At 37.8% G+C, this 23,227-nt stretch overlaps 4 protein-coding genes across 4 annotated transcripts; 2 read left to right on the forward strand and 2 right to left on the reverse strand.

The window, feature by feature from the left end:
* Window positions 1-1,740: 1,740 nt before the first annotated feature.
* Window positions 1,741-9,084, forward strand: LOC119769666 (coiled-coil domain-containing protein 1). Its single transcript, XM_038262957.1, has 4 exons — window positions 1,741-2,915; window positions 6,669-6,754; window positions 6,825-7,040; window positions 7,552-9,084. Exons 2-4 carry the CDS (start codon window positions 6,679-6,681, stop codon window positions 8,457-8,459), a joined length of 1,200 nt encoding a protein of 399 aa, XP_038118885.1. The 5' UTR covers window positions 1,741-2,915; window positions 6,669-6,678; the 3' UTR covers window positions 8,460-9,084.
* A 1,835-nt stretch (window positions 9,085-10,919) lies between these two features.
* On the forward strand, window positions 10,920-11,967 carry LOC6046093. The gene is made up of 4 exons (XM_001863310.2): window positions 10,920-11,096; window positions 11,154-11,276; window positions 11,339-11,472; window positions 11,531-11,967. The coding sequence occupies exons 1-4, from the start codon at window positions 10,941-10,943 to the stop codon at window positions 11,964-11,966; spliced, it is 849 nt and encodes a 282-aa protein (XP_001863345.2). The 5' UTR covers window positions 10,920-10,940; the 3' UTR covers window position 11,967.
* LOC6046092 (cell cycle checkpoint control protein RAD9A) lies at window positions 11,959-13,963 on the reverse strand. Its single transcript, XM_038265084.1, has 3 exons — window positions 13,813-13,963; window positions 12,875-13,761; window positions 11,959-12,597 (listed from the first exon to the last, which is right to left on the reverse strand). The coding sequence occupies exons 1-3, from the start codon at window positions 13,844-13,846 to the stop codon at window positions 11,992-11,994; spliced, it is 1,527 nt and encodes a 508-aa protein (XP_038121012.1). The 5' UTR covers window positions 13,847-13,963; the 3' UTR covers window positions 11,959-11,991.
* Window positions 13,964-20,033: 6,070 nt separating this feature from the next.
* On the reverse strand, window positions 20,034-21,012 carry LOC6046091 (3-oxoacyl-[acyl-carrier-protein] reductase FabG). The gene is made up of 2 exons (XM_001863308.2): window positions 20,386-21,012; window positions 20,034-20,323 (listed from the first exon to the last, which is right to left on the reverse strand). The coding sequence occupies exons 1-2, from the start codon at window positions 20,936-20,938 to the stop codon at window positions 20,106-20,108; spliced, it is 771 nt and encodes a 256-aa protein (XP_001863343.1). The 5' UTR covers window positions 20,939-21,012; the 3' UTR covers window positions 20,034-20,105.
* Between the last annotated feature and the right edge of the window lie 2,215 nt (window positions 21,013-23,227).

The following is a 23,227-nucleotide window of genomic DNA, read 5'->3' on the forward strand; positions in this document are numbered from 1 at the left end:
TTGATATCTCGTGACGGAGGGGCGGTACGACGCCTTTCATTTTTGAACATGCGAAAAAAGAGGTGTTTTTCAAAAATGTGCAGCCTGTAACGGTGATGAGATAGAAATTTGGTGTCAAAGAGACTTTATGTAAAATTGTACGCTCGATTTGATGGCGTACTCAGAATTCCGGAAAAAACGTATTTTTATCGAAAAAACACTAATAAAGTTTTAAAAACTCTCCCATTTTCCATTACTCGACTGTAAAAAAAATTGAAACATGTCATTTTTAGGGAAATTTAATGTTCTCTCGAATCTACATTGACTCAGAAGGGTCTTTTTTCATTTAGAACAAAAAATTTCATTTTAAAATTTCGTGTTTTTTCTAACATTGCAGGGTTATTTTTTAGAGTGTAAAAATGTTCTACAAAGCAGACAATTACAACAAATTTGATATATAAACATCAGGGGTTTGCTTATAAACATCACGAGTTATCGCGATTTTACGAAAAAATGTTTTGAAAAAATTGGTGGTCGTTGATCATGGCCGTTCATCGTCACCCGCGACAGACACGGACGACGAAACAAAGAGAAACTCAAAAAGTAATTTTTTCAAAACTTTTTTTTTTTAAAATCACGATAACTCGTGATGTTTATAAGCAAATCCCTGATGTTTATATATTTGTAATTGTCTGCTCTACAACTTTGTAGAACATAGTTAAAATCTATAAAATAACCATGCAAAGTTAGAAAAAACACGAAATTTAAAAATGAAAAATTTTGTTCTGAATGAAAAAATGACCCTTCTGGGTTAACGAAGATTCGAAAAGTTCGTTAGGTTTCCCATAAAATGACATGCTCCAAAAATTTTTACAGTCGAGTAACGGAAAATGGGAGAACTTTTGAAACTTTTTTAGTTTTTTTTTGTTCGATGAAAAATACGTTTTTACGGAATTCTGAGTACGCCATCAACTTGGGCGTACAATTTTACATAAAAGTCTCCTTGACACCAAATTTCTATTTCATCACCGTTTCAGGCTGCAAATTATTAAAAAACACCTCTTTTCGCATGTTCAAAAATGGAAGGGGTCGTACCGCCCCTCCGTCACGAGATATCAGAAAACGGACTACGGATTCGTGATCAGGGACGAAAGTTACCCCTAAGAACTAAGTTTCACGCAACTTTTCCCGATTTCGTGTGAGTTGGTAGAGAATTACTTCTATGGCTTTATGGCTAATATAAATTATGATCAAACATTTTGATATTTTGGTTCAGTTTAGAGCGCATCCAAAACTGTAAATTGAGCTTTTTGCTTCCCAGAATTTTGACGCTCTGTTTTGGGAGTGCCAAGTTGGTGATAATTGGGTTTAATATAAGACGCAAACGTCGATTTGAACCGAGCCACGTAGCCCAGTGGTAAGGCATCCGCCTCGTAAGCGGATTCCATTGCTTAGTAGAGGGAAGGTAATGTATCGTCACAGACTGAATCTTACCAAGACACTTAAGGAGGCAACCTATGGAATGTTAACATTAACCTTAACATGTTAAGCTTATTAATAAACTGTCACTGAATCCGCTTTGTAAATGCCAGCCCCGATACTCTTCACGGCATTTTTCGAGACGAGATTTGTCTGACCACGCTTTCCGTCGGATGGGGAAGTAAATGTTGGCCCCGGTCTAGCCTAAAGGGTTAGGTCGATAGCTCAGTCCAGGCGTAGGAGTCGTCTCCCTGGGTCCTGCCTCGGTGGAGTCGCTGGTAGGCAGTTGCACTCGCAATCCAAAGGTCGTCAGTTCGAATTCCGGGGTGGATGGAAGCTTAGGTGTAAAAAGAGGTTTGCAATTGCGCCTTCGACTGACAATCCAGTGGTAACCGGTTGAATCCTGAAGCGGATGCCATACGTTCAAACACTAAGAAGACCAGGGTAAAAAGACGCACATTATCAATGAACGGTTAAGCATTCCAATTGACAGCAGTTTTCAATGATTTGATTGTGTCGTAACCATCATGATTTTTTTTGTGGAATGGCTACCGTTTCCACAACGTAACATATTTATGCAGAGCGTTACTAATTTGTAAAGTGAATCTCGGGTTAGTTTTAGCTCCTCTGTCTATGTGGCAAACCGAACAGGGAGAAAAGTGTTTTACAACGGTCCATTATGTAACGGCAATTTGTCCACCTTCAAACCTGAACCAGGATTACGCACATGAAGCTAATGACGGCAAACAAAAAAGGCGAGATATTATTATTTTTCAAACAACAATTAACCCTTTCAAAATGTTTGCGCTGTTCAATATGAATAACCGCAGGAAAAGCTAGATAAAAGACGAAGCAGAAGGCTTAACTTAGTTTGTCTCTCATATGCACACACACACACAAACCTATACAATGAAAAAGGGTGGAGTGCACACATTCGAAGTGGGCCGCCTTGGGCTCCATGTACTGCTGCGGCGCGACTGAATCTGGGGAGAGATTGTGGAGAAAAGCAGAAAAGAACGGAATATCGGATATTTGTAACACATTTTTTAAGGAGACGCTGAACGAGTAACATCGATTCGGCGTTGTGAGCATCATCGTCAGCATCAACAGCCAAGAAACTCTCCACCTGCCCCCTTGGGTGGTGGCCATAAAACGACGTTGGAGTGAGTGAAACGGGTGCTATTGCCACTGTCTGGGAGTTGTTGGCTCCATCGGACGGAATCGACGGAACCGCACGAGCACAAGAGAGAGAGAGAGAGAGCGGCGGGGGAAAGAAAGTAGCCGAACAACGAAAATCACGTCCATCATACAAAGTTTTCATTAAGAGTCGAAGAAGTGGAAAAAGTTCAGTCAGTCGCGCAGAGTGATCGGTGGAAGAAAGTTGTGTTTTTTATAGTGCGCTCTGGAGATAGCCCGTGCGTGTGGTAGCGTAATTTAACCTTGGTAGTTTAAGTAAAGTGAGTAATTTTGGGACAAGCTGAGCCTGAGAGGGATGTTTAAGGACATTTCATGTATACTACACATTGAGTGCCACAACACGAAGGATTATCGCTTTCGAGGACGATTTCAGCGGGTTTTTTTTTGTTCCGTCGTGCCAATTAATTGTCACGATAAGCGGCCAACAGGTGGGAAGTGTCTCGAATCAAGTATGGAAATGAGAGAAATCCAAGGGACCACAGCGAGATGTCCGAGAGATGGTTTTTCTGGACTGATTTGAATTTGAAATGTATGCTGTAGCGCAGGCAGCCAGTGATGATAAGTTGCAGTTTCAAAGAGAAAGCTGTGGCTCGTGTGAAAGCTTTAAACGAGTGGAGAAGAGACAAACCGTAAAATGATTTGGGATATCGAGAAAGATCCGGTTCTCCACCCCAAAGAAACGATCAAGCAGCGCGATTTCAGTGAACCAGCGCCACCTCGCGCGATCTCCAAGTGAATCATCAGTTGAAACAGGAACAAATATGAGTATGACCTACTTTTTCAACTGAATGTGTTTGTGTAGAGAGGTTGTGCTGAAATTATGCTTCGCTGAACTTTATTCGCTACCTCTTTTTTTTCGGACCTTCATTTTTTTGGGACGATTGAGAGTGAGCACAAAAGAGAGCTACCCACATTGAAATAAAATGCAAGGAACGATAAGTGAGCCTGATTTAGACGGTGTTAAAGAGTACCAACTAAACAATGGGAAATTTCAGCTCAATAGGCAGAGATTATGAGGATTGTTTGAGGATTTTTATAAAGGACTTATTTCATAAGGTCCCTTTCAGTTACGGATACCTCATTAGGGTCGAGTTGCCTTCAATAATTTCATTTTGACTACAAACTATGTAATCACTGTAAACTCAAGTGTTGTTGAAGGAGAGTGGCTTACTCGGGCTAAAGATAAAAGACAGTCCCGAAAAAATGCATTTTTTATGAGCCACTCATCAAAAATGTTATTTCAAGTCTTTAGTTTGTGATAAACGAGGCTTCGAAGTTTCGACGATCCAAAGTTCCATTATCCGCGATTTGAACAACAGCTTCGGATAATTGAACCATGTTTTTTTAAGGATATTCGAACTTCAGATAATCAATGCTTTGGACATAAGAATCATCGGATAATCGAGGCAGCGAAGTTTTAATTATTCAAAATTGGATTATTTGATTCCTCGATTATCTAAAGTTTTATTAATCTAAGGACTTAAAAACAGCTCTGGATAATCCGGATTTTTTATCGATACCTAGGATATCCAAAATTATAGTTAACCGGTTCTGACAAAGACAACTGATCAATGACCAGTAATTGGTCACGAAAAAAAACAAAATTCGTCACATTTGTATTTTTGACGTAGTTGTGCCAATTTGACACACGACAGAATACATAATACAATCAGTACTGGGTTAAAGACCGCATGTGCCATTAATGTTCCAGATGTTTCCACCTTTATCACGCGATAACGCAGCCATCATCATCGAATTATCATTGCAAACGGTGAACTCCTCTGGGTTTCACTCGTTTTTCTCACTTTAATTGGCTTATCCTGCACGCCAACGCGTCATGGCCGCTAATTTTCCACGGCTCGTTGAGCTGCGCGTTTGCCAGGAATCTGGATCACCTGAATTGAGTGTGTGTGGCTGTTGCGTGATCGCGAGAGAGAGAGAAAGAGAGAAGCAGCCCCGTTTTATCCCATTTTATTTATTGTTTCTTTTGTTTCTTCTTTCATTTCTTTTCCCTGATCTTTTCGCTTATTTACTCCACTAATCTGCATAGCTATTGAAATCTGTTGAATTCGAGCCATTCGATGTCGTTCTTCACAAGAAAGGCGTACCAGAGGCGCAAGAGAGTAATGAACTTGACAGGCTTTCACTGATCACAGCTGAGCTGTCCACCTCTGTCCAAAAGTGAATGCCGATCATTTCGAACACACACACACAGGTGTGTTTGCCCATCCCCCAAGGGTCACGCGCGCGCACGCATCAGACTATGATGTAAACTTGGAAACTTTCTCTTTTCATCGTTTTCTGTGTTCACACCTTTTTGGTTAATCAAGCCACGCGGATAAAGTGGAGAATGCGTAACAACAGCTTAAAAAGGTGGAAAGGATGATGTGATTGTGGGGTTTTGGCCGCTTGAAACGAAAACGAAAGTGTTGGAACCATGGAAATTTTAGGCAACAACCATTTGTGTACTTTTTACCATATAGTTATTCAACTTTCTTTCATATCATTCACAATAGATCGGAGCGTTTGATACGGTATGTCCACGCATCCTTCCTTCCCTGTCGATTCTGTGATCCGTTTTCAGAATCTTCTCTGTGTCAAACAAAACGCAGTAGGGCTGGCCGCTTTAATTTTTGTAATACATTTTTTGGTGTTCTCTGATGCGTTGCAATTATTAAAAATGACACAAAGAGCTTGAGGCGTAATCTAATCACAAGACTTTAGACTTTTTACAGTACCATGTACGTTTGAAACCATTCGTTGTATTGTTGGTTAATAATCAATGAAATGTTAAGCTTACAATCACCTTAAAACAAACAGTCCTGAAAAAAAAAAAAAAAACAATTTTTCGAACTGATATCCATAGAATAGGGCAGCGAATGAAAAAAAAGGTTAGAGCTGCCAGAAATAAATTAATTAACAACAAAATATCGTAATCAACTGGTAATTGTTTATCCGGTCGATTAACAAGATTTTGCGACAATTATTTTTTGAGCTTCTCTAAACAAATTTGAGAAAGAAAATATTTTTAAATATATAATTATATGACATTTTACTCACAAAACCTTAACCATGCATTCCATCTTTACAATGTCATCAAAATGAAATCGAAACTGGTATCAAAAATCCCACAAACAAAAGTGAAACCGCCCAAGGTCGGGTTGATTCAACTCTACAGAAATACCGATTGGGCTCGGACGAGCCACGCATGAGTGCATTGAACCAGACGTGTGTGGCTCGGTAACGAACCTGTTTGAACTTTCCTTTTTTTCTCGCGCTCTCTCTCTCTCTCCCTCTATCTCTCCTCATTTAATCGCCTTCGGCTTCATCTTCATCTGTTACATCTCTCGCTAAGAGGCCTTGAAATTGCCTTCTCCGTGTAACACTTTCTATTTTATTATAGTTCCATTATAATCATGGCTTTGCGGGTTAGCTCTGCTTTTCACGTCCATCATCGCTTCGGAGAGCTTTTTCCGCGCTCCCTATTTCTCGCCAACATGTTGCGAAATTAAAATTTGAAAGTTAATTTGGAAATTGAATAGCAGGATTGGCGCGAGCAATTGGAGAGAAGCAAAAAAAAAATCATAATTGTGTAAATGTTTGCCCAATGACACGAGCAAAAAGCTGGTTTGGCCACATTTTTTTGCGCGCACCCATCGTCGAAAACACCCACCGGAAAGAAAGTTCACTTTCCTGCAGACAACTGAACGGATTTTTTTTTCGCTGTTTGGATAAGTAGGCGGCTTTCTCGCACTTTTTTTTTTTGCTTGTCTGCTTGCTTCAGTCACTTGCTCCCAGTAGGCGCGCTTCGATGCGCGACAAGGTGAATGAATAATTAGCACTTTCCTTTCGAACCAACCAGCCAGGGCCTACTTAATCGTGACGGCTGATAACTCGCACAAATATGTATTCGAAAGCGATCATCTTATTCGGAGCAATTGAGGAGACTCTCTTGCGATAGCCAATGCTTCTGCTGCTATCACGCTAATCAATTTGCTTCTTCTCTTTTGCAGATATTTTAAAATGAAAGTAACATTTCTGCTAGAGCTGTTATTAATTCTGATAATAATCGCTTTCGCTGCCTCCAGTCCTGTTGTGGGTAAGTGGTGCAGCAGCTAATCTGCGCGGTCGAAAGCGATCTAATTGATTTTTTCTTCTTGCAAATATAGGACGAAGCGTACGCAAAGGTGTCCTCATCCGACAGGCCGTCGACGAGGTGGGAGATGCGGCCGCCGTGGTAGACCCAGCCCCGGTTGCTCCAGTCTCCGGCGGAGACGACGACGACGATGATGATGACTCTGACGAGTTCGATTTGGGCGATGACGATTCGGCCGAAGACGACGATGCCGATGATGATGACGACGACGATGACGATGATCTGATTGGTAACTAAACACCCGGCGGTTATTCATGAACACTATTGCGTTAGGGACATTAATGGTGTCATTCGCTTTTGGAACAAACGCTGTCAATGATTGTTCAAAATTTTAATTTTTGATTAATGCATTTTGAATCAAGACTTTGGTTCTGAAGATAGATTCCAGAAAAAGAAATTGATTTGATATTAAAAATGAATCACGATATGTAGATGACTTGTGCAAACAACATCATTCACCAGTCGGCCATGTTTGTCTTAGAAAAACATTTAAATATTGATTCAGAAAGCATCAACCAAAAAAAGTTCTTTTTTACGCATTGTATATAAAGAACCATGATTGACAGTCATTGTTCCGTTGGTTTTAAATTCATCTAACCATCTAATTTACCAATTTGACTACTCAGTTTGCCAGACCAAACATTTTTAAGAAAACTGATTTCTCAAGTAGTGTTTGAATGCCCGCAATTTAGCAAACAAATATCTACAAAAAGATTAAACCAAAAACTTCAAACTTTCAGGATCGGTAGAGGATGAAATCGACGACGAGGACGATGACGATGACGACGATGATGATGAGGTTGTCCCTGCCGCCATTGCCCCTGCCGCCCCAGCGGTCCTCGACCAGCAGAAACAGTCGGCCGTTGGTCAACCTGCCGCGCCGGTTACGGCCGTCGAGGAGGAAGACGAAGACGACGAAGAGGATGATGACGATGACGATGACGATGAGGACGATGATGCGCTGTCTTTTTTCGGTGAAGATCTTCTAGGAGCATTCGACGAGGACGACGATGACGACGATGATGATGACGATGACGAGGCCGCCGTTGCTGCGCCAGTTGCGTCTGAAGCTCCCGGTCCGATCGCTCCTTCCAAGAAGAAGAAGAAGAAGCCTACGCCCGTTAAGGAAACGATCACCGCTCAGGCCGACGTTGCCGATTCTGCCCTGAACGAGATCGACGCTCCGCTCAAGAAGCCCGATGGTATCGACGTCAACAGCGAAGTGAACAAGATTGTCGAATCCCTTGCCGCCCAGAAGGCCGACCAGAACGCCCAACCCGCCACGGAACCTGCTGCCGAGGAGGAGGACGAAGCCGAGTACGACGAGGAGTCCCCAGAAAAGGTACAAACTCAATCCTCTGATAACAATAAAGTTGACGTTGTTGCCGCTCCTGCAGCCGTGACCGCTACGAAGCCGACTAGTGACGATGACGACATCTTCGAAGGTATCACATCGCTAGTGGACGATGACGATGATGACGATGACGACGATAGTGACGAGACGACCGCACAAAAGGTTGACCAATCCGGAACGAATAGCGACACCGAAACGCAACCCGAAGACGACGACGATGATGACGATGACGAGGACAGCGATGAGCTCATTGATGAGAGCGCCGTCGAGGATATTGCCGAATCCGATGTGTGAGTGTGACGATCCTTCCGATCCCCCCTCGAAAAACTCCCATCTCCCCACCCCTCTTCGTTGGATTAGGAAGCAATCCGAACAAATATCCTTCTCAGGCTAATCCATGTGCGAGTGTGCGAGAAAAAAAAGAGAGATAATGAGAGAGACAGAGAGTTCAACTCTCAACTGAGATACAGACACCTCCCACCCCTCTCAAAAAAAGCAAATCCTTGCGTCCCCCCACACCCACCCCCTCCACATTAATCTTCAATTTTTGAGGATTTTTCTCAACAGGAACAGGAAACAACGACTCATCAAACTTCTCAGAGAAAGAAAATACCGAAAATTTAAATTTTCGCAAGCCATTAACAACGAAGATGAATCGAAAGACTCTAGGACATGAACACGAACATACAAAACGAGACACACAAAACACACAATCAACAAACAGGAACTGACGTGTAGTATTAAGTTAATTTATTTATTTATTTATTTAAATTATTTATTAAATTATTGAGCGTGTAAAAAGACTATCGACCTCAAATGAACAACGAAAACCTCTGAAGAAAGTAAACAAACACGAGAAGAAAAACTCCTCAGTATGGACGAGATTGCGAGAAGTAAAGATGTAAAAATGAAAAAAAAACTGCTTTCATTTTTCTTTGCCAGCAATATATCACAGATTCCTGAAATCCACAAATCATTGCTACAACAGCATGGATGAATGCACAGAAAATATAAAACTTGAACATGTGTGCACAAAAGCGACAGTGGTGGCCACCAACGGCGCCCGCCTTGTCAGCTTGTAGATTTCGTAAAACTTTGGAGCATTTTTTTCATGAATTCTTAAATTTGTTTGGCATATTTTTTAAAAACTAATGGCTTAGTAAAAACAAAATCTAATCGACAAAAGTAATACTAGGTAGATGCATCTATTTTGAATCACACTCCGCTGAATATTATTCTATAGATCTTTACAGATCAAACGAAAAACGATCATCAACTTTGGTTTTCATTTAGCTGAGATCGGAGAGTTTTCATTTAGGAAACTCATTGGGACTGTACAGGTGTTAAAAATCAGAACAGAGTTAATTGACATCGTAAGAACGATAAAATGAAGCAAAATCCACTTTTCTGGGTATTAAAATTTGCGTAGTTGAATGACAAAACTGTTGGTTCGCAAAAGTTATAAATTTTCAAGGTATCGCATTTTTATTTTAAAAAAAGTTGTTTTTCCCATTTTAGTAATTTTCTGGTTATTGCACGCAGTGCGTCGAAAACCTAGATTTTATTTTAAAACTCAGGATTGTATGGGTCGTCATTTATCTTTTTTTCACTATTTTACGGTAAATTTTCTCAAGAAATCCGATAAACATATTTTAAGACTTGAGGTCTCTGGTACAAACACCGTAAATACGGCCTTTTTAAGTTTTCAATTGTAAGGATAAATGACCTTTTATTTGCACCCAAGAGAGCTAAAATCGATTGAAAAGGCGAAAATCAAGGAAAATTGACCACCCTAATGCAGCATAGGTCTAAACAAAAATACGGGTCTTACTATTTCTGCCAAAACCGATCCCGATCCGAGCTCTTTTGTTTTGGTTTGTACTTTTTTTAAATTGAGCTGCTGCGTTTGTAAATATTTTTGTGAAATTTCTGATGTTTTCAAACATTTTTTTTCAAAAACAGTCCAAGGTAGATTATACGAAGTTCTCGGAAAAATTTAACATCGGATAATCGGATTTTTGTCTTATTTTGTCCATGATTCGATTATCTGAAGTTTCAACAATCCTTCGGATAGTCGAAACTTCGGAAAATCGAGCCTGGACTATAAAAAACAAGAAATTTGAAAGACTCAAATAGCAACTATATTTTAACTCTTTTGGAATGTTATGTAAGGTTTTATAAATTCGGAAAACATGTATACAACGATTCCACGTCAAACAAGAAATGTCCAAATCAAATTGCTCAAATTTGACATGGAGGTTTTTGGTTCAATGTAATAAGACCCGTATTGTTTTTTGTTTGGCGATTACGGTGCTCCTATCCGAAATAGAGCGGTCCAAAAAATGACGTTTTTCAATATCTATATTTTCCAAAAAAATCATATCTCCGGAACGGTCCGAGGTCCGAAAAAAGTAAACTGAAAATTTGAAAAGGTTTTTTATGAAAAATTCATTTGCTGATATCTGAGATCATATCTAAAAGTTGTGTATTTCAATTACGAATAAAATAATCAAAAAATGCACTTTTTATTTTATAGGCAATCAAAAATTCAAGTTTCACTCAAATGGGGTCGCAGAACTCGAATTTTAAGTTGAAAGTAAGAGCATAAAAACACGATTTTTTTTCGTGATCCGATTATCCGAAGTCCCGTAAAAACCTTCGGATAATCGAACTTTGGATAATCGATAATGGAAAAAGTAAGCGAGAAATCAAAGCAAGCCGAGCATTTTCAGAGGGGGAAGGCAGCAACCCGTAACGTCCTTATCACACGTCAGAATGACCAACCACCAAATCGATACGAGCCCGCCGATTCTGTTCGTGGACAATGTTCTTCGTGCCACAAAATTGGTCCACGACATTCGCCGGCAGCGCCGCGTTGCCCAGGAAAACAAGGAACTGCTCAAGAGGATCAATCGCATCAACCGGACTCAGGTTTTATTCGATGAAACAGCTGAATTGTATTCTTTTTAAATTTATGCTTCTTTGAAGGGATTTCTGGGAGTTGACTACAAACAAACAGTTAAAAGGTCACTAAATTGGGAAGCGAGACAACGTGAATCGAGAAGAATATTGCAGCAAAATCTAATTTTACTTGAAAGAATTTTGAATGTGGTATGATTTTGTGATTAATTTTCAATTATTTAAACTTTTCACACATTTTGTTTGTATAATAGATTCCAGAAATAAGAACGGCTGATCAAGAAAAGTTTTATCAAAATCAAATCAAGTATCGAGGCATTTGTGCAACTTATCCCACGACTAGAACAAATCCTTTTCGACATGCTGACACGAACTATCATTGTCCATGGTTGGACCCTATCAAACAAAATTGGTTTAGCTTTATTAAACTTTTACATGAATTTCAGCGTTCTTATGAAGATTTGGGAAAGAGATGACCGGTTTATTGGATCATTGAAAATCAACATTTTCGAAGAAAACATGTACAACTTTCTTATCAAAGAGAATATCAATTTTGTGCGGGGTCAAATTTACCGAATTTATAAAGATCAATTTGTTGTGATACGAGGACACGTCAGTGCACCGGAAGCGAATCGATCCAAGCATAAGCACCTAATCGAGAATGTTCAACGAGGGTCTTTAGTGGCGGCAATAATCAACGAACAGCCTGCAATTTTACTGACTCTGACAACATTTAAACGCTTGGCAAATTGCAAACTTCTCGGATTGATTGAGTTCGCCAGTAGAAAGACGATGGATTTGATCAACTATTACGGCACAACAAATGGCAGACTTTTGGAACCATTGCGGTTTCGGATGAAAATAAACCATTCAATTGAGTAACAACAACGAAATCTCTGTATTTCACTTACTTGTCATCGGGATCCGAATCCTCTGCGTAGGTTTGAGACGATCCGGCCATTCTACGGGGATCGAACGTTGTCTCGAAGCACTTGCCCAACACGCGACGGAGTTTTTCCTGCTTTTGCCGTCGCTGTGCCGCCGCTTCCGGCGACTCGGGGACCGATTCTGGAATGGTTTGACGCACCGACGACCGGTCCTCACTGAACACGTTTTCCGAGCGAGTATTTTGCCGTTTCTCATTCGAGTTGAGAACGTTGTGCGAAGGTGAACCCGGACGTTTGCCCGACAGTGTCGGAGTTAGGGCTTGACTCTCCGAGTTCGGATCGTCCGTGTTACCAGCAAAGACAATATCGTAGGAGTCTTCAGTTTGTATGGGTGCTGGGTTTGGAATTCGGGCAGCAGGTGCATTGGGAGCCAGAGAAACTCGCGGATCCAGTCTCGAACCGAGAGATTCTTTCGATCTACCGCCTGACGGCAACTCACTTCGGCGAGCGGCCGCAACGGGTTGATTGACCATTGAAAGAGGCAAGTCAATCTCTTGCTCTGAATTGTTCTCCCGTATGCAACTGTTCCTTACGCTAGAATCTAACATTTGCGAATTGTTACTAACCTGTGAATGAGAAAGAGAAAAGCATTTAAGTCAACAATTTGGTCCCAAAATTAAGCTTATATTAGTGATATTATTGTTCACAACGATAAAGCTTATTTTTTTGAGTACAATGTCCCTTTGTACGACCGCAAAAATGTTTTCTTCTCAAATTATGCATTAAAATGAAAAAAGCGATCAGAAATGGTTTTTAATTACGTTTTTAACCGTTGTACCTTGTACATAAACATTTACACAGGGCTTTAGGGCCCTATTCCCAACTCAATAATCCCAACCATACCTGACTGAACGACGAGTTGCACGTGTCGATTCGCTCGCTGTCCACCTGCCTCACCGACGTCTGCTTGTGCTTCGAGTTGTCCATCAACTTCCGGTTTGCCCGCTGCACGCTCCGGTTCTCCTTGGCCAACCGGGGCCGCATGGTGCCGATAATGAAGTTGATGCTCAGCACGTTTTCCTTCTTCATCCGAATCATGATCGGTGTTCCAGCCTGGTCAAAGTTCATTTCCACCACCATCCGGTTGTGTTCGGCAAAGTACGCCATCGCTTTGAACTCCTTGTAGCAAAAGGTAATATTGGACGGGGACTCCAACTGGTACAGCCGGAAGGCCGTGTTTTCCACGGTAAAAGTGGACCTCATGGCAGTGCGTTCCTTTGTCGTGTCCTCGATGTAGTTGGTGACCACAATTTGTTCAGCCTCCGTGTTGAACGTAATCTCGTCGATAGAGTTGTGGAAGTGAACCAAAATATTGCTGAAAATTTTGTGATCTCCGACGATTTTATTTGGGAAATCTTCCGGCAGCCGCAGGGCGTTGACGTGTTCGTGTTCCAGCAGGGTGATGATGTGGGTCTTGAGAACATCCGACTTACACTTGAACTGGAAAATGATTTTCATTCTATCCAGCTGGAGCCAAATCTTGCAGAGCTGAATTTTGGCCAAACTTTTGAAAATCCTCAGCACTGGTTTGATCGAAATTTTGCAATTGTTTTCCTCGAACCGATCGTTTGCCCCCTGCCGGAAGCTGATAAAGAAACTCTTGTGGAAGTTGGCCATAACGTAAGCCGTGTTCATCGAATTGATGGCCTTGAGGCAGAGACCGGTTGGCAAAGCCTCCAGCTGCAGCTCATTGCCGATTTTCGAAAAGAAATTAACCGTTCGCGCTAAAACTGAGGCAGCAATCAGTGGAAAACTCTAACAATCGCCCAAATTTTACTTACTCTTCACGTTAGAACCCGTAATTATGCAGTTCATTTTAAATTAATAATTAACACCGATTTCACGAATAAAACACAACGAAAAAATCTCTTCCTTTAGCGCGTGCCGGTATTTTGTTTATTTTGTTTGTTTACATCCCGCAAAAATTTACACGCTCCTCGCAAACGAGCTGCGTTCACGGAAAACCGGCATTAGTCTTTAAAGACTTATTTTTAGCCTTTTTTGAAGTTCGGTCAGTATTGTCAGAAAAAGGCCTAAAAATTAGTCTTTTTTTGGGCCTAAATTTTAGGCTTTTTTTAGAACTTAGTGCAAAACTTAGAAAAAGACTAAATTTAAGGCTTTTCTGTACTATAAACTTTGGTTCACGATTTGACATGTCAAATCAGAATTTTTTGATCCAGGTCGGTTGTTGTTGGTGCGTGTTGGAGTGCGGGAGGAATTCGACCAGGTTGGCCAGGTGCAAGGTAAGTTGTGGTGCCTTATCTGCCGGAAGAACCGGTCCAGGTAAACGAGCTAGCGGATAAGTGTTTCCGCGGTGGATAGCGGTCCACCAGTAAAGGAGGAAGAGGAGACGGACTAAACGCCGGGTGTTGGATTCCCGGGAGTTGAATTCAACACCCGGCTTAATCCGCCGAGGCGCCGTTGCCTGCTGGAGGAGGTGAATTTTGAGTGCGATAAACGACGGAAAGTGGCAACCTAGCCAGGAGGATTTTGGCTAGCTAGGTATGTTGAGGTGCCGTTTTTTGCTGGAAGGTTCCGGCCGGAGTGAGAAATGCCTAATCGGAGTTTTTTTTCGGATTGCTTGTGTGTGCGGTAGAAAGGGACGCCTTGCGCCTTTTTCATGACGGAAGACGGGAGGAGGTTTGTCAATCCGCCGGAGTGGTCCGCGGGAAGATGCTTTTAGTGGTCCAGCGGCGAGTGGAAGAGGAAAAGGCGGACGGGATGCATACTCAACTCGACGTGATCGCGCCGTGTTCTTGATGGAAGACGGGAGGAGCTTCGGTTAGTAAATCCGTCGGAGTGGGCCGCGGAAAGATGCAGGTGGAGTTCTAGCGGGGGTTTGAAGCGGTGTTTCAAAGTGTTTCTTTACTTTGCCGCGGCCGAAGTAAATGTTTTGGAATGCAAGTGGAAAAAATAGGACGCAATTTTGAAAATTTGCGTGTGTTGGTGTGTGTTAAAAATATTTAAAAATTCAAAAAATCCAAAATTCTAAAATTCTAAAGTATAAGAATTTAAAAATTTAAAAATTCAAACATTCAAAAATTAGAAAAATTTAAAATTTTAAAATTCTAAAATTTAAAATTTCAAAAATTCAAAAATTCTAAAATTCAATAATTTAATAATTTAATAATTCAAAAATTCTAAAATTCTAAAATCTAGCAAAACAATGCAAAAGGGCCGTTGTGAGATGTAAACATCCTCTAACGTGAGCAAGATGCACTCTTTGTTTACAATCCCACAACGGCCCTTTTGCATTGTTTTGCTAGAAATTCTAATATTCTTAAATTCTAAAATTCTACAATTCTAAAATTCTAAAATTCTAAAATTCTAAAATTCTAAAATTCTAAAATTCTAAAATTCTAAAATTCTAAAATTCTAAAATTCTAAAATTCTAAAATTCTAAAATTCTTAAAATCTAAAATTCTAAAATTCTAAAATTCTAAAATTCTAAAATTCTAAAATTCTAAAATTCTAAAATTCTAAAATTCTAAAATTCTAAAATTCTAAAATTCTAAAATTCTAAAATTCTAAAATTCGAAAATTCGAAAATTCGAAAATTCGAAAATTCGAAAATTCTTAAATTCTTAAATTCTTAAATTCTTAAATTCTTAAATTCTTAAATTCTTAAATTCTTAAATTCTTAAATTCTTAAATTTTTAAATTCTTAAACTCTTAAATTCTTAAATTCTTAAATTCTTAAATTCTTAAATTCTTAAATTCTTAAATTCTTAAATTCTTAAATTCTTAAATTCTTAAATTCTTAAATTCTTAAATTCTTAAATTCTTAAATTCTTAAATTCTTAAATTCTTAAATTCTTAAATTCTTAAATTCTTAAATTCTTAAATTCTTAAATTCTTAAATTCTTAAATTCTTAAATTCTTAAATTCTTAAATTCTTAAATTCTTAAATTCTTAAATTCTTAAATTCTTAAATTCTTAAATTCTTAAATTCTTAAATTCTTAAATTCTTAAATTCTTAAATTCTTAAATTCTTAAATTCTTAAATTCTTAAATTCTTAAATTCTTAAATTCTTAAATTCTTAAATTCTTAAATTCTTAAATTCTTAAATTCTTAAATTCTTAAATTCTTAAATTCTTAAATTCTTAAATTCTTAAATTCTTAAATTCTTAAATTCTTAAATTCTTAAATTCTTAAATTCTTAAATTCTTAAATTCTTAAATTCTTAAATTCTTAAATTCTTAAATTCTTAAATTCTTAAATTCTTAAATTCTTAAATTCTTAAATTCTTAAATTCTTAAATTCTTAAATTCTTAAATTCTTAAATTCTTAAATTCTTAAATTCTTAAATTCTTAAATTCTTAAATTCTTAAATTCTTAAATTCTTAAATTCTTAAATTCTTAAATTCTTAAATTCTTAAATTCTTAAATTCTTAAATTCTTAAATTCTTAAATTCTTAAATTCTTAAATTCTTAAATTCTTAAATTCTTAAATTCTTAAATTCTTAAATTCTTAAATTCTTAAATTCTTAAATTCTTAAATTCTTAAATTCTTAAATTCTTAAATTCTTAAATTCTTAAATTCTTAAATTCTTAAATTCTTAAATTCTTAAATTCTTAAATTCTTAAATTCTTAAATTCTTAAATTCTTAAATTCTTAAATTCTTAAATTCTTAAATTCTTAAATTCTTAAATTCTTAAATTCTTAAATTCTTAAATTCTTAAATTCTTAAATTCCTGAATTCTTAAATTCTTAAATTCTGTGATTTAAATGAAATCACCCAATTTTTAAATAACTATCAAACTCTCGCAACTCATCTTCAAATTATTGATTTTTTTATTTTCAGGTTAAAGCTGAACGCATCCGTGAATCTGTCGTAATCCGAAACTACCGAATTACCGAATAAAAACGTTTTTATAAATATTCAAATAATATATAATAATATTTTATTTTCTACTGTTTATTCCTGCTTTTTTGATCCCCTAGCCTTTTCAGGCTTAAAATAAGTATTCCGTCATCTTGGATTTTGTCCGCTTTGACCGCTCCCATTTCCTGCAAAAGCCTAAAAATTAGTCTTTTAAACCTTTAAATAAGTCTTTTTATGCCTAAAAATAAGTCTTAATCAAGTTCCGCCATCTTGGATTATGTCCGCTTTGATCGCTCCCATTTCCTGCAAAAGCCTAAAAAATAGTCTTTTAAACCTATAAATAAGTCTTTTTAAGCCTAAAAATAAGTCTTAATCAAGTTCCGCCATCTTGGATTTTGTCCGCCTTGACCGCTCCCATTTCCTGCAAAAGCCTAAAAATTAGTCTTTTAAACCTATAAATAAGTCTTTTTAAGCCTAAAAATAAGTCTTAATCAAGTTCTGCCATCATTGATTTTGTCCGCTTTGACCGCTTCCATTTCCTGCAAAAGCCTAAAAATTAGTCTTTTAAACCTATAAATAAGTCTTTTTAGGCCTAAAAATAAGTCTTAATCAAGTTCCGCCATCTTGGATTTTGTCCGCCTTGACCGCTCCCATTTCCTGCAAAAGCCTAAAAATTAGTCTTTTAAACCTATAAATAAGTCTTTTTAAGCCTAAAAATAAGTCTTAATCAAGTTCTGCCATCATTGATTTTGTCCGCTTTGACCGCTTCCATTTCCTGCAAAAGCCTAAAAATTAGTCTTTTAAACCTTTAAATAAGTCTTTTTAAGCCTAAAAATAAGTCTTAATCTAGTTCCGCCATCTTGGATTATGTCCGCTTTGACCCCTCCCATTTCCTGCAAAAGCCTAAAAATTAGTCTTTTAAACCTATAAATAAGTCTTTTTAGGCCTAAAAATAAGTCTTAATCAAGTTCCGCCATCTTGGATTATGTCCGCTTTTACCCCTCCCATTTCCTGCAAAAGCCTTAAAATTAGTCTTTTAAACCTATAAATAAGTCTTTTTAGGCCTAAAAATAAGTCTTTATCAAGTTCCGCCATCTTGGATTATGTCCGCTTTGATCCCCTCGCATTCTCGAAAAAGACTAAAATTTAGGCTTTTTGACGATAACATAAAGCCTAAAATTTAGGCTTTTTCGTACTAAAACGAAACTAGTCTTTTAAAGACTAACCCATCATTAGGCTTAAAAAGACTTAACACGGTTAGGTTCGATAAAGCCTAATTTTAAGTCTTAAAAGACTAATGTCGGCTTTGCGTGTTTGACATGGATTGCACGCTGCTTTGGCTACCACACAGAGATACTCAACTTTGGGTTGCGGCTACGTATTTTTTCGTTCAATCTCTATCAGCAAACGCGCGGGTTCGACGGGAAGGCGTTTTGGACGTTTTGGAGGAATCATTTTTGGAAATCACCTGCACCAAATTCTCATGCCCTGCAAAAAAATATCTGCATACCGAAAAGCACACCCCTTTTCGAATGGACTTCAAAAATAATGTTAAAAAATGAATGCAAAATCTATTGTTTTTAATGGCGATCTTTGCAAAGTCATTTTTTTTTTTCATTTTAAAAATTACCTTCTATGGAATTACATCAAAAGAGATACAGTGTACAACATAAATGATAACAAACGTTAGAAAAAATCTGACTTTTCAGATAAGTTTCAGATTTAACAAAAATCAGATGCTACGATAGTAATGGAGTACGATGGGATGGGACTTCTAATAATTGAATCATTAACACTTTTTTTTTAGATTGTTCTATTTTCTTGCTTTGGTTGATTGACTATTAAGTTACGAAAAATATGTTTTTTAAATATGTCATCCCCGCCATTTATGCCACCCTCTTGCTGAGCAAAAATCCGTATAATTGGGTACTAAAGCCCTATGTCAATTTTTATGTACAACGTTAAAAAACACGATTAAAAACCACTTCTGACCACTTTTTTTCATTTTAATGCAAAATTTTTTTTTGACAAGACAACATTTTTTCGATGGATTAACTATGGTCCCCTTGGAACGAGCTGTCAAGTCAAGAAGGACCGCGAGGTTAATTTTTCAAAATTGATTTAAAATCCATTTTAAACTTTTTGTGGTCGTACAAAGGGTCATTGTACTCAGAAAAATAAGCTTTATCGCTGTAAACAATAATATCAGCAATCTAAGCTTCATTTTAGGACCCAATTTACGACTTTGCCGACATGAGACCATGGTATAACAAAAACTGTCAAGGAATTATTTAGATAAATTTGGAATTTAGGAATTATAAATATTTTTGTTAAACGTTTTAAAGTTTACGAAATGTCAAGTTTTCTTTTACGAACAATATCGTTTTCAGTGTTTTTACGAAAACATTTCTAGAGTTTTTATTGGAAAGGTCCTAGAAATACAAGCACAACACAAGGTTTTTATATGATTTAGAAAGCCTATGGATTTTTTATTTGATAAATATGTTTCAAAAGGAATTTGAAAAGAACAATTATTGACAATCAAGTTTGAACTGAGGAAAACCCGGAAAATTATGCAAGTTATCCCTTGAAATCAAACTGACAGTTAAATAAAAATGTCTAATTAGCGAAAGTTTTGGCCCAAACAAAAAAGAAATTAAATTTATGCGAAAAATTCCGTACAAAAATTCTGGCCTGTTAAAAATTCGCGGAGAGGGTCGAAAATCTGTACGGTACGGAATAAATCCGTACTGTTGGTAGCCTTATTTATGGGTCAAGAATAAAAAAATAATAAGACAATAATATTTTTTTCATTTCATGATTCGTTTATCAACAATGATTTTTTCCTTCTTTTAATCGATTCAGGAATGTAGATAAAAAAACTAGCGATTGCAAGTTCATTTTGAAAATTATTTGTTTAGAAAGTAATACTTTTAGACACTATTTTGGTTTATTATCTTATATAATCTAATCAAACCCTAGCGTAGCAAACCTTTCGAAGGGATCCTGAAAGAAGCCTTAGGTTAGCGCGTCGCTTCATTAGAACTTTGAAACATCGTGAACGTTAAAGCGGCCAAGCCTACCGCATAAAGTTTACCGTGAAGATGGTTCCTTGAGATGGGTTGAGTTTGAGGGAAAATTATTTTAAACATTGAATGAAATAAAACAAGAGCAATGATTTTGCAACATTCTCTTTAATAAAGGCACATACTGACACGAAGACAATACTCCAACAAAAAGTTTTATTTTATCGTGGGCACATGGCGTGGCGACCACCGTCCACATTGAGTGTTACTCCAGTTATGAAGCTGGCAGCATCGGACGCCAAAAATGCAATTGTAGCAGCAACTTCCTCCGGAGTTCCCGGTCGTCCCAAGGCATGGGTTTGCTTGCATTTCTCCAAGAAAGCTGCATACGTTTCTTCGCTCATTCCGCCGCGTTTATGAATGTCGGTAACGATGACTCCTAAAACAGAAAAATGAGCAGTTAGCAACTTGTGAAATCTCCTTCATCGAATTAGTACTGACCCGGATTGACCGCATTGACGCGGACTTGTTTCGGGGCCAATTCCAACGCTGTACACTTAGTAAATTGATCGATGGCCGCTTTGGACATTCCATACGCCAAGATTCCGGGGAATGACCTATTTCCCGCTACGCTGCTCAAATTAACGATGTTTCCCTTACTTTGCACCAAGTGCGGAACCGCCAGCATGGTCAAATGGTACACCGCCCTCACATTGGTATTCATTATTTCATCATATTGTTCCAAACTCGTGTCCTCAATGGAACCATTGCCAATAATACCGGCGTTGTTCACCAGAACGTCCAGTTTGCCATACTTGGAGATAATCTCCTCGATGACTTTCTTGTTATCTTCAACTTTCGTGACGTCCGCCACCAGCAACAATGGCTTCTTATTATTGACCGACTCGCAGGCCGCACCAACTTTGTTCAGATTGTCGACGTTTCTTCCCGTCAAAACAAGATTGGCCCCCAGCTTGGCTAGATACTTGGCGGTGCCCTCGCCGATTCCGGACGAAGCTCCCGTGATTAAAACAACTTTACCGTCGAAATTCATGTTGGACGAAATTTCTTTCTGGACAGATCTCTGATGAAAGCAAGAAGGAACCGGTTTATTTTTGCTTTGACGTGACGGAGAATATCCATAAATTACTTGACTCCTTTCAAATGGTTCACTTTGCTTGTCGATTACGTTGGAATCAAGGTTGGAATAAGACTTGGTAGAGCTTTCATACGTTGATGATTCAAAGCTCGTTAATTTGATTTTGAAAAAGTCCCTTAAACCAAATTTTCAGTTTTTGCTTTTTGGATGCTTTTTAATACCACTGACTCAAGGCGGTTTCAAAAACACCCAAAAAGCAAAAACTGTAAATTTGGTTTATTGGATCTTTTCAAAAGAAAAAAAAAACTCCAGAGATGTTAAATTGTTTTTGCCTTCCTCACCTCAATGAGGAAAAGCTATAAAATCACTCGAAAAACGAACTTCTTAAGTTGACCTCCTAGATCTACCTTCATGTATACATATCGACTCAGAATCAAATTCCGAGCAAATGTCTGTGCGGGTGGTTGGATGTTGATCAAAATAATTACACTTGATTATCTCGGGACTGGCTGAACCGATTTTGTCTGTTTTGGCCTCATTCGATCCGTCTTTGGGTCCCCTAAGTAACTATCTATAAATGGTGATGTTTAGTCAAGTACTTCAAAAGTTATGCCTAAAAAACAATTTTGACTAAAGTCCGAAAGATTGTAAAAAGGGTGATTTTTGTAAGGAAACCCGTCATGTTAACTGATGTTACTAGAGCAGGGAAACGTTAGCAGGGAAAATTATAGTTCTCGTATTGGCCACCAGATGGCGTCATTGAAATCCAATTTCCCTGCTCACTTCACATCGTCAGCAGGGAAAAAATTGTGAAGACAGCAGGGAAAGTGAAATTTCCCTGCTAACGCAAATAGGATTTTTTTAAACTATAATTTTTATCGTAAATGCAATCTTTTCAACAATATATTTGCTTTGATGTATTTAAATTAGTTTTTTTTTTTACGTATTTCAATGCCTTCGAATCTGAACAAATATTTTCCTTGCTAACGTATCAGTTTTTTTTTTTTTCTGTCTGAGTAATCTACCACTGAAACCTGATTATAGGTCTATTGTAGGATTGCCCAATTTACTGTTGTTGGGCCTTTCTGTTGACTTCGCACGCAAACACCATTGTATTGGGTGAACGCGTGTGTCGACCAGCCGAAAAGCCGTAACTCTTGTAGACCACCTTCCATGCGTTCTTCTTTATATTGTGCATCGCTAGAACCAGAGCAGTATTGTATTGCTATATAAGCTCTTCTCAGCGCGCGGCCAAGCTTCTTACACAGCACTGCTAGGTTCTGAGCACAACGTATCAGTTACTGAGCCAGAAAAAAAATTCATAGTCATGGATCACAAAAATCGGCGTTTTCAAACTAAAATAATAATATAAGTTTAAATTTACATTCAAACTTTTATACAAAGGTACTCAAAATATTTTCAAAACATTCCTGTTCTTCAAGTGTTTAGCAGTGAATTCTATCATTGGGGCGTGGCTTATTATTGTGATGAGCATTTTCCTTGCTAACTTCACAGTTTTTTTGTCACAGTTACCAAGCTTTTTGTTTTTTTTTTTTTATACAGGTTAAGGTCATGTAGAACTATTTAAAAAATAAATGAGTAGGTATCTATTTAATTTAACACTAGCACATTTTACTACCTTTTCATAAAAGTACGATTGTAATGTTAACTCAAATAAATATTTTGTTTGAAATAACAATATCACATCTTTTCTGGTTGGATAACTCTTAAAGATTTGGATTTCCTTGCAAATATTTCTTTACCATTAACCGCTTGATATTAGAATTTTATTTTAAAACAATTAAATTTCATTTTTTTCGATTTTTTTTTTCATTTTTTCAGACAGATGTCCCATAGGGTGCCCAGAATATGGCACTTTTTTTCAAAACCTCGCTCCACAAGCTGAATATTGTTCCTTGACCTATTTTAGGACTCTGGGCCAAATATGAGCAAAATCGGTAATCATTTACCCATTGATACTCGGAGGTGAAGTTTGTATGGGAAAAATCGAAAAAATGTATGGAAAACCCACGTTTCTTGCGGTTTGGTCTGGACGGTGCGCTACTTCCATCCAAATATTCTCAAAAGTGAGATTCTTATTGAAAATTTATTGCTCTACAACTTTGTAGAACATACCAAAGCTGTGAAACTCGATTCTGAAAAGTTATTAGCGATTTAAAAAAGTCATTTTTGTATGAAAAACATTTTTTTCACCAACTTTAGGCTCGGGTATCAATGGGTTAA

The sequence above is a fragment of the Culex quinquefasciatus genome, chromosome 3 (genome assembly GCF_015732765.1).
Source record: "Culex quinquefasciatus strain JHB chromosome 3, VPISU_Cqui_1.0_pri_paternal, whole genome shotgun sequence".
In the NCBI taxonomy this organism is placed as follows: domain Eukaryota; kingdom Metazoa; phylum Arthropoda; class Insecta; order Diptera; family Culicidae; genus Culex; species Culex quinquefasciatus.

What these genes read in the sequence shown, in the direction of transcription:
- LOC6046093 (XM_001863310.2), top strand. Translation starts at nt 10,941, where the DNA reads ATGACCAACCACCAAATCGATACGAGCCCGCCGATTCTGTTCGTGGAC. An exon ending in TTGAAAGAATTTTGAATGTG is followed by an intron (nt 11,277 to 11,338) that starts GTATGATTTTGT and finishes TTTGTATAATAG; the next exon opens with ATTCCAGAAATAAGAACGGC. An exon ending in ACGAACTATCATTGTCCATG is followed by an intron (nt 11,473 to 11,530) that starts GTTGGACCCTAT and finishes CATGAATTTCAG; the next exon opens with CGTTCTTATGAAGATTTGGG.
- LOC6046091 (XM_001863308.2), bottom strand. Translation starts at nt 20,938, where the DNA reads ATGAATTTCGACGGTAAAGTTGTTTTAATCACGGGAGCTTCGTCCGGA. An exon ending in CGTCAATGCGGTCAATCCGG is followed by an intron (nt 20,324 to 20,385) that starts GTCAGTACTAAT and finishes TTTCTGTTTTAG; the next exon opens with GAGTCATCGTTACCGACATT.
- LOC119769666 (XM_038262957.1), top strand. Translation starts at nt 6,679, where the DNA reads ATGAAAGTAACATTTCTGCTAGAGCTGTTATTAATTCTGATAATAATC. An exon ending in TGCCTCCAGTCCTGTTGTGG is followed by an intron (nt 6,755 to 6,824) that starts GTAAGTGGTGCA and finishes TTGCAAATATAG; the next exon opens with GACGAAGCGTACGCAAAGGT. An exon ending in CGATGACGATGATCTGATTG is followed by an intron (nt 7,041 to 7,551) that starts GTAACTAAACAC and finishes TCAAACTTTCAG; the next exon opens with GATCGGTAGAGGATGAAATC.
- LOC6046092 (XM_038265084.1), bottom strand. Translation starts at nt 13,846, where the DNA reads ATGAACTGCATAATTACGGGTTCTAACGTGAAGA. An exon ending in TACGGGTTCTAACGTGAAGA is followed by an intron (nt 13,762 to 13,812) that starts GTAAGTAAAATT and finishes TTGCTGCCTCAG; the next exon opens with TTTTAGCGCGAACGGTTAAT. An exon ending in GCAACTCGTCGTTCAGTCAG is followed by an intron (nt 12,598 to 12,874) that starts GTATGGTTGGGA and finishes TCTCATTCACAG; the next exon opens with GTTAGTAACAATTCGCAAAT.